Source organism: Heterocephalus glaber, unplaced genomic scaffold, assembly GCF_053883595.1.
Source record: "Heterocephalus glaber isolate CG9 unplaced genomic scaffold, H.glaber_assembly_v1.0 deba00000809, whole genome shotgun sequence".
NCBI classification, from domain to species: Eukaryota; Metazoa; Chordata; class Mammalia; order Rodentia; family Bathyergidae; genus Heterocephalus; species Heterocephalus glaber.
In genome coordinates this window covers 6,390,463-6,405,617 of record NW_028258163.1, presented here as the reverse complement: position 1 = coordinate 6,405,617, position 15,155 = coordinate 6,390,463, and the positions used below count along the sequence as shown (strand labels likewise).

Below are 15,155 nucleotides of genomic sequence, written 5' to 3'. Positions count from 1 at the left end.
ATCTCCGCATTCTTTTCAAGTGTTTTAATGACATAATCAATTGGTCATTATACTGAAATGTAAGGCAAAAATTCTGTGCTTAATTAACTTTCACTTGTTTTCTTAGGATGCCCACCATTAAAGTTTGAACCTGAAGGAACAGAAGATGACTTACAAGTAAGTGATTTGGCTTGAAAAGAATTTCTGAACATAAAAGACGTGGAGGAAGTCACTAAGCTTTGATAAATTACATACAGATCACTAAGAAATTTTTGGAGACACTACTGTATTTGGATTTTCCAGAGAGACAGGACCAATATGTAGAAAGAGAGTTTTATTTCAGTTTGGTTTGTTTTTAAGGAATTGGCTCATGAAATCGTAGAGATTAGCTACTCTGAAATTCACAGGGCAAGAGATCCTCCCAAAAACCAGGCAAGATTCTTACACTAAAAATTCACAGAAGAGGAATGCAAATTGCTAATAAGCATATGAATACCACCATGTTTTAGTTAATTTTAACCAGCGGGTAGTGTAAACTAACAGTTTTAATTACCAGTGACCAAAAGTTTTTTTAAAAAGGCATTGTCCCACGCTGTCTTTGTGAGGTGAACAGATTGATGACTGCCTGGAGAAAATACAGTTGGCACATTTTTTTCCCAGAAAGTAGTTTTTTTAGTATGTATTAAGCCTTAAAGATAAATAGAAACATGCTTGTTGATCTAGTATTCAATTTGCTGTAATGTGTAAAAAGGAAATGAGATACACAAAAGTTTTTATGTCTGGGTTTAGTTTTATGTGGGTGTATATATTTAAATATTAGTTGATAATAAAAAATGAACTATCTGTCCATCAATGTAATGTGACTGTCATGCAGCTCTTAAAATTTTATTGTTTACCAATTTACTTGCAATATATTGAGCAGTTAAAAACAGAAATTACATGTTGTTATTCTTATTACCCAAAATGTTAAATATTTTTGTTGTTTACCTTTGGACTGCAATCCTGAGCTGTATAACTTTCTTTTAAATAGTTTCCCATATTTTTCACATTTGCTGCAATAAATATTCATACTTTTTTAACCATAAAAGAACCTAAATCTCTGTATATATTTCACTGTTCACATTAACTTAAAAAGTTGTGACCTGATAACAGAGCATAATATTTTGTGTACACAGTTACTTATGTTAATACTTTCATAATCAGAAAATAACAAATGTTTACTTTAGAAAATTTGAGATATATAGCAACATTTAAAGAAAAAAATTAAAAATATCCAGGCATAGTGGTGCACACTTGTAGTCCCAGCTACTTAGAAACCCGACGCAAGAGTATTCCAAGTTTGAGGCCAGCCTGAGTAACATAGCAAGACCCTGTCTAAAGAAGAAAATGAGAAAACATAAATCTGTTAACTGTCAATGATAACTTCCACGCATTTTAAATTATTGCCTTTGGTATTTTTTTCTGTACACCCAATGCATAAAAATCTGTTCTGTGGTGATATCATTATGCCATAGCCTGCATTTTTTTTCACTTAAGTACATACTGATATTTTCTTCATCCTTAAGTATTTTCTGGGTTTACAATTTTTAATGTGTTAGTTGTATTTTGAGTGGATGTATCCTAATTGTGCATCCTCTACTGTAAATTGAAGAATTCTTGTATGTGTATATGAATGTGTGTATTGAAGGTTTTATTATTTAAATATAGTGAGTCACAGTTACTCAGATATAAGAAATATGTAATGCAATGGAAAAAGGATTTTTTTTTCATTTAAGTGTTTTCTAATGTTCCATATTGTTCTGTAAGCAGTCAAAATGTTGTACTAGAATTGGGGAACCATTTTCAGAATCTGTCTTTTGATAAAAATAAATTTGGTTAAAATTTAACTTAAGGTAGTTTTCACATTTTAAGTATTTCCCTTGCCTAATGATTATTCATTTTAATACTCTTCTGATTTAGTTTCGCCTAATTTCTACATAAAACATGGAGAGAAAAAGACCTGCTGCAGGACATAGTTGTTGGCAAGACTTTGTAAATGTAGCAGTCAGTTGGTTTTATAAAAATTATTGCCTTATTTTCATAATCGGGCTGGCTGCTAGTACTGTGTATGTTAGGGCTTTGGTATAGAGTGAAAAAATAAATTTATTCTAGTGACAGGCAAAGCAGTGAAAAAATGCTGGTAAAAAATGCTGCGTAGTGAAAGCAGTAATAAGTTTTCTGTTTTAGCTTCTTAGGATCCCTGCTTCATACTGATGTCTCTGCGTTCAAGTCAACAGTTTATTCACAGACACATGCACCTAAAGGAGTAGTTATATCTTAGCTTCACTGCGCACTAAAGTACTTGCTTAGTTTTTAATATTCATAATAAAATAAAAAACATGTAATATCACTAGAAATCCTCATGAAAGGGTTTTATTTCACTGTAATTTCAGTAAAACCAATTTTTCTAACAAGTTTTAATTATTTTTTAATCATTTAAAAAAAAAATTTTAGATAGATTTTCAAATGTTTTAGTATTCTTCCTTTCAGTGGAATATCCTCCCATCTCCTCGAGGGTGTAGTATTACTTAGTGAGTTGTTATCAGTAAAGAATGTAGTAACTTCCAAAGATGGGTAATAAAAAACACTGCAACTTGACTCTCATGGATTACTAGTTCTGGGAATGCCCAGTTGCCATGTTACACTGACATCAAGCCACTCTAGATAGACATCCATGTGGTAAGAAGCTGTAGCCATATTAGTCTGCCACCTTGTGAGTAAGTCATTAAGCTCCAGGCATGCCCTCTGATAACTGAAGTAATAGCTGATATCTTGATTGAACCTCATGAGGAATTTTAAGTGAGATCCACCTAATTAAGGTGTTTTAAATTCCTAGAACATCTGAAGTTCTTTTGGTTAAGGCCTCAGAAAGATGTGAGGTGGTGCCTCAGAGAACCTTTTAATCAAAGTAGTAAGGCTGTAAAGAAGCATAAGGATGTGTCCCTTACTTAGCAGAAGTTTAGAATAGAGAAGTTTCTCAGATTTGTCAGCGTGTTTTTATCTATGGAGTGAACCCCCCAGTATGATTCACAAGAGACTTACAAAGTTTTCTGTTATTATTCAAGGAATCTGAGCCAGAATTGCCTACTTCAGATGTCTTGATTACAACCTGATGAGGAATCCTGAGTCAGAACCACCTAGTTTTATTAGGTGAACCACCTAGCTCCAAAATTTCTGACTCATGGAAATGGAGATAATCAGTGTTGTTTGGAGCTGCTAAGTTCTCATGTTAATTTTTTATGTATTAATTTTTTGTGTAGCAGAGGATAGCTAATGCATGAGCATAGAGGAAGTTTAATTTTTCCTAAGTTAGAATGTTAATAGATTTTTTAACATCCAGAATTAAAATTATAAGTGAAAAAACTCTCAAATAGACCTTAGTGTATTGTATCATTTAATTTATGATGTGTCAAAGTTTTAGTTCACTCTTCTTTTGAAATGCATTGGAGGATATAATGTATTCTAACTTATTCAGTCACTTTATTAGGAACATAATACATGATCTTAAGTTTCATAGTTCACCTATGGGCTTGGCATAAACATTTGGAGATTATTTTGGGTACAAGTTGACTGATTTAAGGTAGTGATTATATCATATTTATTTTCTTGATTTTTTTGTAAAGACATCTAAAGTGGTTTAAATGAATTACCCATTTAATTTTTTTTAATCCAGAGGAAGTATTGATATTATGTTGTATTTAGAACATAAACATTTAACATACTGTCAGAGTGGAAATCTCCATTTTGAATATTCATTAATTTATTCAACAAATATTTAAGTATCTATTCTTTGCCAGTGACTATGCTAGATATTTGGTTACTTGCAGGTAAACAACTTTCTGCTTTTAACATATCATTCTCTTAACTAGTTACCATAAGTAACAAAGTAGTTCACCTTTTTATTTCGTACTTGGTTTTGAAGGGTTTCATAACAGGTTGTCATTTGGATTTAAAATGATATCTTCCTCGTCTTTTATAAATAGGTTCTATTACAGCACTGGTCATGTACAAATTATTATTCAAGTTTTTTTGGAAAAAAATCTAAAAACTAGGATTTTGAAAATACCTCACCAGTATTAAAAGTATAAATGTTCTTTTCATTTAGTTTCTTTCTTTGTCTATTCTAATGAAGCATTTAAGGTTTTGTCTTTTTTTTAATACTAGCTTTTGCTTGTTTTAAGATCATTTTTAGTATTTTTCCTACAGAGCAGTCCGAACCTTTATAGCCTTTATTCTTTAGAAATACTGAATTGCTATCAAAGCCACAAAAATCACTGTGTAATAAGCTTTAGGTTATGAGAGGAAAAGATCTTAGATCTTTGAGCAGAAGATGAAAAACATGATTGATTGGAAGTGAAAAGTTGCCATATGTTCTCATTGGCCAACAAGAATTACTTGACTGATTTAATCATTTTAAGAATTAGATAATGTTATTTCCAAGCCAAAATGATTTAAAAGGCTATGACTTAACATTTATAGTCTAAAGTAATTTTGCTTTACGCAAGAGGTATGAATTGTTCATATAGTGACTTGAAAAGGTGGCATTATTTTATTAAGGATCTATGCCTGAGAAGTTAATGGAGGGACTTTATTTAGCTGGTAAAAAATAGTTTATGATACCGCAACCAAGCTAGCACTGTTCTTTAGACTTACTGTCATACAGTTAAGATCTGAAAGACTTAATACTTTTAAACTTTTAGTATTGACCATTTATATAATTTTTTGTTTATATCTTTGAGTCTGTGTCAGAGAATCTGAAAAATAGATTTACTAGTGAAAGGATTGTATAGAGATTTATATTTTGCAAGAACTATATAACTACTCAGAAATATATTTGTATATGGTAAGTAATCTCTACAAATGTAGTACCACATTTAAGCCAAAGTAATCTTTCATTAGAAATATATGTAGTTCTTTTATACAAGCTAGGGCAAAGGACTTGTTTTCCTTTACTGTTGTTACTAATGTGCCTCGATACGTGTTTTTCATTTCTTTTTCTATTTCATCACAGATAACTGTGCTCAGGCTGCTTAAAATATTGTATATGTACTGTTCATTATTCTAGACAAAAACAAAATTTAAAATTTATGGGGTTTATTCTTATCCTTAAATCAAAAGTAACTAAAGAAATCTAATGAATAAAATAGGGAGTTGGTTGTGGCCAAATCTAAAATGAAATAGTGGCCCAGGGATTTAGCTCAGTGGCACCGCATATGCCTGGCAAGCACAAGGTCCTGAGTTTGATTCCTGGTACCAAAAAAAAAGAAATGGTATTAGGAAACACTGTACCAAAATGTTGATAATTATTTCGCTGGTCTTGTAGAATTGTGGGAATTTTCCTTTTTTTTTCTATGCTGTTTACGTTTGCATAATTTGAGCATATGGTTTTAAATAACAAATATTAAAAACTTCTCTTGTTGGGTGTGGCTTAACTACACATTTTTAAACCTGTGATTTGTAATATTTATCTACAAGAAGGAAATTCTTAATTAAATGTAGACTATGACATTACTTACACTTATTTATAGAGAATTGTACATTTAAAAATTGAGAACACTAAATTTTGTCTCAGTTAATATTTGAAAAAAGACAAAGGGTGGAGAGAAGCGAGGTCTATTTTTATTTTCTCTACAGACCTTATGTTCTGATGGAGAGCTACAGCTAGAGTTATTTTATTGCATTACTCTGTATCCTTTACACTCAAAATTGCTGTAGTAGTCTTGGGAAAAGAAAAAAACTAAACAATCTCTTAGTCATTAGAGAATAATTATATCTATCAGCAGTTGAGGATAAAGCAAATTTCCATTGTACATTAAATGTTGGCCTAGGTTATTTTAGATAATATGGATGAACTCATCCCAGCACACAGTACTAAAAACAGTGATTGTGGCTGTATTACGGTCACTGTAGTTTTTTTGTTGTTGTTTTTTGTTTTTAAACTGGAGACCATATGAATATATGTACAGTCTTGTGCATATCAAGATTTCACCTTTCTGTTCTTAATGGAAGTTTTGGCATTTTCAACCACCTAACTTTACTTGAACTGCTGAGGATCACCTAGGGCTTCACACATGCTAAGCAAGCACTTTAGCACTGAGCTACATCTCCAGCCCTTTAAATTATATTCATGTTTTCATAATAGTTACTTGTACAGGATTATAATCCAGTAAAAAACATAGAAGCCTCAACACTTTCTGCAATCATATCCAAATTAAAGTATCTTGGTTATCATTAAATTATGGAAATGGTACAATCTTTTTAGAAAATAAGATACTTTTCTTGTTAGATTGACAAAGATTGATAACATTATAAGGTCTAATTGGGCAGAGATGTAAGGAAATAGTTCCTCTCCCATAAACAGTTGAAGGGTTTTTGTTTTGGGGGTTTTTTTGGGTACCAGGGATCAAACTCTGGTCCTTGAGCTTGCGAGTCAGGCGGTGGAACCACTGAGCTAAATCCTTGGCCAGTTGAAGGGTTTTTAATTGAAACATAAGCTTGTCAGAGGCAGCTTAGTAATATAATTGAATAAATACATATTATTTACTCAACAATTTTATTTAAGAGAATATTAAGGAAGTATAAGTAGACAAGATGTGTGTGTGTGTGTGTGTGTATATATATATATATATAAATTTGTAAATAGCCTACATGTTTATAACTAGAGGATTGGCTAAATAATATCTGACATATCTAAATATTGGACTTTTTGCAACTATTTCAAAATAAAAGGTAGATCATTATATGCTGACATTGGGGAAGGTCCATGGACTGTTACTATGTGGAAGAAAAGGCACTATATGGCTGGATTGTCTGTAATATGAATAGAATCACATTATACAGAGGATAAAAATATATACATCCATTAGAAAATCTAGAAAGACATGTCACATACTAATAGAGGCTCTTGCATGGGAAGGGGATTACTGAAAGAATTTTTTCCATAATCAATTTTTTAGCAGTTATTGGAAAGTGTTTTATGTGATGCTTTATTGTTCTTTAAAGAATTCTTCTACATTCTTTTCTATCATACACTTACTTCCAGGATAATATATATTAATATAGTATGGTCTGATTTGTAGATATTTGCCTAGCAGATTATTTATAGGTTGTTACACGTACAAAGCATAGTTAGTTCTAAGCTCTAGGGTTAAAACAGGCAGAATCCCTCCTTATTTAGGCCGTGGTAAATTTTTTTCTGAGCCTTGCAGTATACTAGAGACTAGATCGTTTATAAACAAGAGAAGTTTAGCTTTGAGAAATGTGAGAAGCTGGGAAGACTGCAGTCAAGGTTCTGGCAGATTCATTGTCTGGTGAGGGCCTACTTTCAGGTTCATAAATGGCACCTTCTACTGTGTCCTTACAGGTGGAGGAACAAGAGAGCTTTCTGGGTCTCTCTGTTAAGGGTGTTAATTGCATTGGTAAAGGTGCCATCCTTGTGCCTTAATCACCCCCAAAATAGTACAATCTCCTAATACCATCACGTTGGTGACTTAATTTCCATGCAAGATTTAAGAAGTAGTTAACAGAGGTCATTTTTTTTTAATGAGTGACTTTGTATGCATACATATTTTGTTCTTTTAAGGAATAGTCCAGTATTTGGGCAAAGAAACTTTGTTTTGGAATATATTGCAATTACTCAAAATTTCAAATCAAAATATCTTACTAGAAACTCTTCAAGTGCTATAAAATATATAAAATGTGTTAGAAATATCTATGCTTTAAAATTTTTAATGCCTAGCAGTACTTTTAAGTGTTTAAACTTTCTTACACATTTTACTAAAATTAGTTTTTCAGAAATTGTTTGCAAATTTTCCTCCAGTGAGTATAGAATTAGCAGTCAATAAGATGCCTGTTTTCTTTTTCACCACTTTTAGCATTGCCAGTTTAATATATACCTATATTTTTAGCTTGCTGAAAAAAATACAATCGGTAGGGTAAAGAGGATTTTCTAAAATGTTACTAGATTCCCTGTTCATGAATAATATATGTTTTATTGTAAATAGTGTGTATACTCTGCATCTTCAAACAGTTGTTTTGTTTGCCATTTCAGACACCTGAATGATGCTTTAATATTTTATTATCTGAGACTCGTTTAGATGTGTACTTACTATAATTTTGGTAAACATTTTGATATCACTGCACAAATATCATGCATTTTAATTTGTGTATTAGTGAAATAATAAGCACTTTGGATTGTTCTCTTTAAAAAAGAAATAAGTGAATTGAGTCTTAAAATGTTATATATATCTAGAAAAACCCAACTCAGTACAGTAAAATTCTGGGTTGTATAATCATTTAGTGTTTGTTCAGGCACAGATTATGTAAAAGTTTATTTTAACTTAGCATTCTAAAACGACTTCTCAGACCATAATTCAGAAAAAAACAACCTAATAAAAAATTACTGCCATTAAAGGCATAATTACTTTATAAAATGTCATTGATGCTGTAATTCATGCTTGTTTATAATTTTTAATCTTTTGATTACCCAACTATCCCTGTTACAGCTTCTAATTCAGTTTATAATTTAAAAAAATTGTGATGCAGAGAAATTAACTGCATTTTATACCCTAATTGGATGAGACAGAATTCTGACTGAAGCTCTTTCCCCAACCTTTTTTTTTGTGTGTGTGAGTGTTCTGTTCAGTTTGTTTATGATTTCTGACAATTCATTTATTTCTAAAATGTCTCTGGAAAAGATAAATATATTTCTTTGATTTTTCTTATTCCTATTTTTAATTATACATTTTTAAAGGAACATTTGCTGGATACTACTGTTTAGCCACCTCCCTTTGAGTAATTTAGCATTAACTGTCAAAGCATATTGGAAAATTAGGTAAAAATAGCCATAACTGGTTTTGCCATAATTATTTTTAAGTGACTGTGGATTCTCAGAATTTTTAAATTTTAATTGCTTATTTCCTAACACAATAACAGCTTTTAATTTTCAGAGCATTTTCACTTATTATTTCCTAACTAGATCTGAAGTATACTGTAGGTATTAGAATTATAATTGAATAAGTTGAGTGCCAAAGAAATTTAGTGCACAAATTACTCTGTTCTAGATCAAGAACTAGAACTTGTGTTTTTAAGTTTAAAATATCCTGGCAGCTGGGTGTGTAGCTCAGTGGCAGACTCTTATCTAGCATTTGCAAGACCCTAATTTAGTCCCTAACACCACAAAAATAAATAAATAAATAAATAAATAAATAAATAAATAAATAAATAAATAAATTGAATGAATGAATGGAAGGGCATGAGAGAAGAAAAGTAGGAGGAGAGTCATTTTATTAATTTAGAAATGGCAACAACTTTTTAAATTATAAAAAGGAAACCTTATAAAGATTTGAACCTTTAAAATTGCTAGCCCTGTACTACTCCTATACTGTCTTATTTTAGAATGATAAGTAAAACTATTAAGCCATTTTACTTGGCGGTAACCATTCTCAAATTAATTGTACACTAATGGAGAAAATAATAGCAAATTGTTATCCCATTTCTTTTTTATTAATACATGTTTGGAATGCATGGATTCATCTTAGGGAGTGGGTACATGTATTCAGCATTATTGATTCTTATTGTTCCCCTTCCCTTCCCCATTTTAATTGCCATGATTAGTATCATCATTCTTCAGTCATGTTTATAATGTAGAAAGAGTGTGCTCAGTTGGTTATGTGTACATGACACATCTTAAATCTTTTATATTTTCTTCCCCTCCCCTTCACTCTCAGACTTGTAGTCCCCTTCCATTTGCAAAAGATTCATGTCCCTTTTTCCTTTCATCAGTCTTTTAGTTTGCTCTTTGTTTGCATTTTGGATAATTTTACTCAAATTATTTTACTTCTTTTAAAAATTAAATGAAACAAAACCCAGGACTTTGTAATCTGCTAAATTTCAGTTATTTAACATGTGTGTTGTCGAAATTTTGAAAACATGTCTTTAGGAACTATCATTGACTAGGAGTGTCCATCTAAGTCTCTTATTGTGATGGTTTAAATCTTTATAAAGGAAGCATCAGATTCAAGCTACTTAAATTCATTCAACAAGAACATGGACTACTAGTATTGTTTCTTCTATCCACTGTATCTTTAGCACAGTTTTTGCTATTTCCTTTTTATTTTTAACATGCAAAATAAGATTTATGTCAATTTGTATGTTTTCCTAATTCATTTTCTATGTATTCATTTTTGTTATTATTAAAAGCTTTTTTGAATTGAATATCTTCTACATGGGTGGTAGCCTTCTAATTCTTCTTAAGTGGTTTTCAGTAAGAAAGCCCATTTGATGGTATGGTTTTTTGGGTTTTCTCCCCCAAGATTTCATACTCTTTTATTTTCAAATGGCTAGCTAATCCTATACATAAATATTTATTATAAAATATCTTTGATAGATTTTTTTCTTCTGAGAACTAATGAGTTGAGGGTTGTTCCCAATAGGTGACTGAAGAGGATACTTCCAGTTCTCTAGTGAGAGAACACTTTTTCCATCAAGAGACAGTTGTTACCAGTGACCCTTACAGAAGCTCCAATATAAGACCAACTCCCTTTGAAGATCTGAATGCCAGAAGAGTTTACTTGCAAAGCCAAGCCAATCAGGTGAGAAAATAAATATTTTTTAACATGTATAGCATATATGTAGAAATTCAGTATGTTAGAGAGGGACATTAACCATATGTCCTTTCTAGATAAAATAAACACCAACCACAAGAAGACAGGAAAACCAAGAGAATATGATTTACGGTGAATCCAGAATCATTATTTGACAATAAACATATTCACCAGAAAGTCCTATGGGGATATAGTAATTAAGCCATAAATTTGCCTTTAAATTTTTTGGTGGCCAAGGTAAAACTGGAAAATATGTTCAGTGAAATTTTCTTTGTCTAGAAGGATAAAAGATTTCTAGCTTCTTGGAAAGCAAAAGTTTCTCTTTATAAGAAACTTCTAAAAAAAAAAAAAACTTCTCAGGTCAAAGAAACTTCAAAAATTATCCTCAGCTAACATCTGTGGCAAATTCACTAAAAAATTTTACAAAGTTTCTTCTTAGTTCACCTAAAAAACTGCAAATATATTTTTAAAGCATTTCAATAAAAACATTTCCATTGGGCATTGTGTCTACAACTTTTTAATAGTTCCAGCCAAGAGAATATAAAAGTGAAACCTTGGTTATAGGACATAATCTTATTTGGTGTTTCATAGGTGTTAACAAAATATCAGAAGACTATTCTTGACCCTGATTCTCTCAGTGATTTAAATGAATGTTTTTGTTATTGTTAAATAAGCATTTGACATTACCACTCTGCGGGAACTCAAATGTATTTTAGTATATTTGCTGCTGAAGCGAGCACTCAAATGTAGTTTAATACATACTCAGTAACTTATCTACAAAAGTAAAAGACAAAATGACCTTTTCTTTGTTCCTCCCTTCCTCCCTCTCTCCCTCTCTTTATCCTGTCTCCTCTCCTTGTGATACCCCTGCCTTAGCCTCCCAGAGTGCTGAGATTACAAGCTTGAACCACCAGACCTGGCTCTTTGTTTTGTTTTTTGTTTTATTGATACTACGGATTGAACCAGGGCCCGGTATATGCTAGGCAAGTGTTTTACCACTGAATTACAGCTCCAGATCCCCTATACTTTTTTTAAAAAACAGGATCTCAATTGCTCAGTCTGCCCTCAAACTTGGAATCCTCCTGCCTTTGTCTCCCGAGTAGTGAGTATTACAGCTGTGCTCCACCCTTGGCCACAAAATACGTTTTTAGCTGTATTTTTGAATACCTGTCTTCTTGATGCATGGCACCCATAAAGTACACGGTTGACCCTTAAACAATATGGATGTTGGGCACCTGTCCCCACATAGTAAAAAATCAGTATATAATGTTTTGGTTTTGGTTTGATTAGGTTTGGTTTTGGATTTTTTGAGACATGGTCTTTTTATGTCACCCAAGCTGGTCTTGAACTCTTGGGCTCAAATGATCCTCTTGCCTCAGCCCATCAAGTAGCTGGGGCTGTTGCTTCATGCTTCCTGCCACCTGGCTTTTTTTCTTTTTTAATGATCTTTATTAACACGTGCTTGTAGTGTGTTGTTGACTTTATTTTTTAAGTTGTAAGCTTTTATTGTAAATTTAAAATGAGGTTCTTGAAAATTTCAACTTGACCAAATATGAAAAAGATGAAAAAACTTTAAAGATATATTGAGAAAAACCAGGCTTTTTTTTTTTTAAGCATGTTTATCATTACCAAAAAGAGACATCTTTAAGTAAAAATGATAAAGCCTTCATGCTGCGTAAACAGTGTAACTAGTTGTAGTTCAGCCATCAGTGGCAAGACACAAGCACTTAAGGTCTTCAGCTTCAGGGCTTTGTCTATTCCTTACTGTTGGAATCTCATGCTCGTTTCTCCTGGTGGATGACTGATGACGATGGGATGGAAAGCTAACATTTTCTCAGTCCTGCCTGCTCAGTGTCAGGAGTAGATGAATCCTCAGCTGGTGTGGTTCAGCTCCTGTTGTCTCTGCCATCTTGTAATGTAGGCTTTTCTGGGCATCTGAATCAGTAATTGAAATTAGGGCAATACAGCCAGTGAGGTTCCTGCTGACCTTGGATCTCATCTTGATTTTCCTTAATCTCTTCATTGTGTCCTCTCTAACACTATCTCGTGAGGAGTGCCCAAGTGCCATCATGTACTGTATGTAGCCTTGATGTGAGTACTGTCTGGCTGGTCTTCATTGTGCTCTTGCACCCTGGCTGTCAGCACCTTCCCTCAGTCTCCCTGCACAGAAGGTTTGGAATACTGTGGTCAGGGCTTTTGTACCTCTATAGTAAGGCAGAAACTTCTGTCTGTGACAGGGCTGCATTGTGTGGCCTTACTTTTAGGAGCATCCTCCAATCCCTTCTATTCCCTGCTGTCACTCTTCTGGTAATTCTGCTGGTAATTATACGGAAGACCTCCATAGGGTGGACACGGTCTGCTGCACATTTACTGCCTTGAACTGGCACTCCACCACAGCCTCTAAAATTTGTTGCCTCTACATCCTTTTCTTCAGCAATATCCACCCCACAAACTCTCCACTCCTGTACTGCAAGAGTACTTCGTGGGATTATTCTTTAGTATGATACCTTTCTTGGTCTTATTCCTGTTGATGAAACCACATTTCTTAATTAAAACGTTTTGCAGTCCCCAAATCTTTGTTGAGCAATGCACTGCTATTAGAGGTGCTGAGCTTGGACGTGGTGTCAGCAGCCCTGAGGCTGCTAGGTCTTACTTAGCCTTACTGCTCATGGTTGCAGTGCCTGCAGCTGTGGCCCCTGCACTGTGATGTTAGTAGACTAATAGCTAAGGTGGGCTGGGGGTCCATCTAACTTGATTTCTCCAGAATTTAACTGCTAATAACATGCCTTTGATCAGAAGACTTATCCCTAACATAAACAATTAACACAACACTTTTTACTAAGATGTACTATTTTGGGGGGATGAGCAATGTCATGACATTTTAAGCAGATATTTACAATACTCTAGTTCACATCAATAGTAATGGGAAGTGGTCACTAAATTATTACAGGGTACAGTATGTAATGTACTTTATGCACTTAGGATTTGTCTTTAGTCATTGTTCTCCTTGCTGGAACACAATGCGCAACACCTGCAAGTTAAAGGAGGAGGGTTATTTTTGTTTCTGTTGTAGTCGATGGTTGACTGGCTCCAAGGCAGAAAGAAGTGTCATGGTGGAAGGGCCTGCCTCAGAGGAAAACTGCTGGCGTCATGATGGCCAGGAAGTAGAGAGAAAAGGGAGGAGCCTGAGAGGGAGATAGGCCCTTCCAGGTCACGCCTCCGTTGACCCACCTCTTCTGACCAAACCCTCCCTCCTAACAGCAAGCCAGCTATATTGTACCCACAAATCAGTCACCTCTCAGAAGCCCTGCTTACGTGTGCATGAGACTCAAGGGGTATTCTTGATTGAAACCCTAAGAGGATTTAATGCACCATGCATTTGTTTACATTTCTCCCAACTGAATATGGTACCATGTGTAGTCTTGTGTGGAAATTTTTATAAGTTTATCTTTTTTATTTGTATATTTTATGCATTTAGGGCATCCTTTACTTTTTCTTAATTTTAAATATTTCTAGGATAAGCGGTTTGCCTGCTCTTTAAAAAGAAAATTCCAGGGCCAGGGATTTAGCTCAGTGGTTCCATCTCCTGCCTCGCAAGCGCAAGGACCCGAGTTCGATCCCTGGTACCAAAAGACAATTCCACATGTAAGTGCACCTGCATAGTTCAAACTCAGGTTGTTCAGGAGTCAGCTATATTAGTGAATGGTGGCTTAGCAGTCATGCCTAAATAAAGCCTAGCTGATTCTCATTTTGACCTGAGGAACTCAGATACGCAGTTTGTTAAGAAAGAAATTAGTATAAACCCAAATAAATTAAATGAAAAATATGATGAAGCATTTAGTTCAACAGATTATTACCATGAATTATTTTACCCCATATGTGTAGAGCATATGTCAGACCCAAGGCTTAGAGTTGAGGGATACAAAGGAAATAAGCCATCATGTCTGTTCTGAAGGAGTTTTTGGTGAAGTAATAGATGCATGTTCATAGAACTATGGGAGGCCAGAATAGGAACATTGAAGTTACACCAGAAGGTAGCAGTTTTCTAGGCGTGCCTAAACTTCTTAAGGATAAGACAAATCATTAGCTAATTAAAGGGGATTGGTCTATGAAAATTGTGGGAAAGGACACAGAAAAAGTAGAGGACAAGTGTTTTAGAGAGAGAGTATCTCAGCTCTCCACCCACCAAGGCAAAATATAAACTGGTTATCTCAAACAAAAGAAAGGCTTTTCCACACTGTTGTGGTGCTCAAAGGCCACGCAGGCTGCCAGCATGGCTGTGATTCTGGGCAAAGGACCTCTTCCGGGCCCGCAGACTCCTGCATTCGTGCTCTGTCCTCACTTGGCAGAGAGAGAAATCAAATTCTATGTTGGCTGTAGTTACAAAGACACTAATCCCATCAGGCCTGTCCTCGTGATCTATCATGAAACATTCCAGTTCAAAATAACTACCACTTTGGGAGCGTTGTGGCTTGTGTCTAGATGTCCCCCCAAAGCCTCATGCAGTCTTTTTCTAAAGTAGCTAAATCTGGA

General features: G+C 33.9%; 1 protein-coding gene across 1 annotated transcript in view; it reads left to right on the top strand.

Moving 5' to 3' along the window:
* Positions 1-15,155, top strand: part of Spred1 (sprouty related EVH1 domain containing 1) — an 84,118-nt gene that overhangs the window by 55,555 nt on the left and 13,408 nt on the right. The window contains exons 4-5 of the mRNA XM_004861523.4: positions 107-156; positions 10,452-10,610. Of these exons, the coding sequence (XP_004861580.1) occupies positions 107-156; positions 10,452-10,610 (209 nt within the window). The remainder of the gene's footprint in view (positions 1-106; positions 157-10,451; positions 10,611-15,155) is intronic.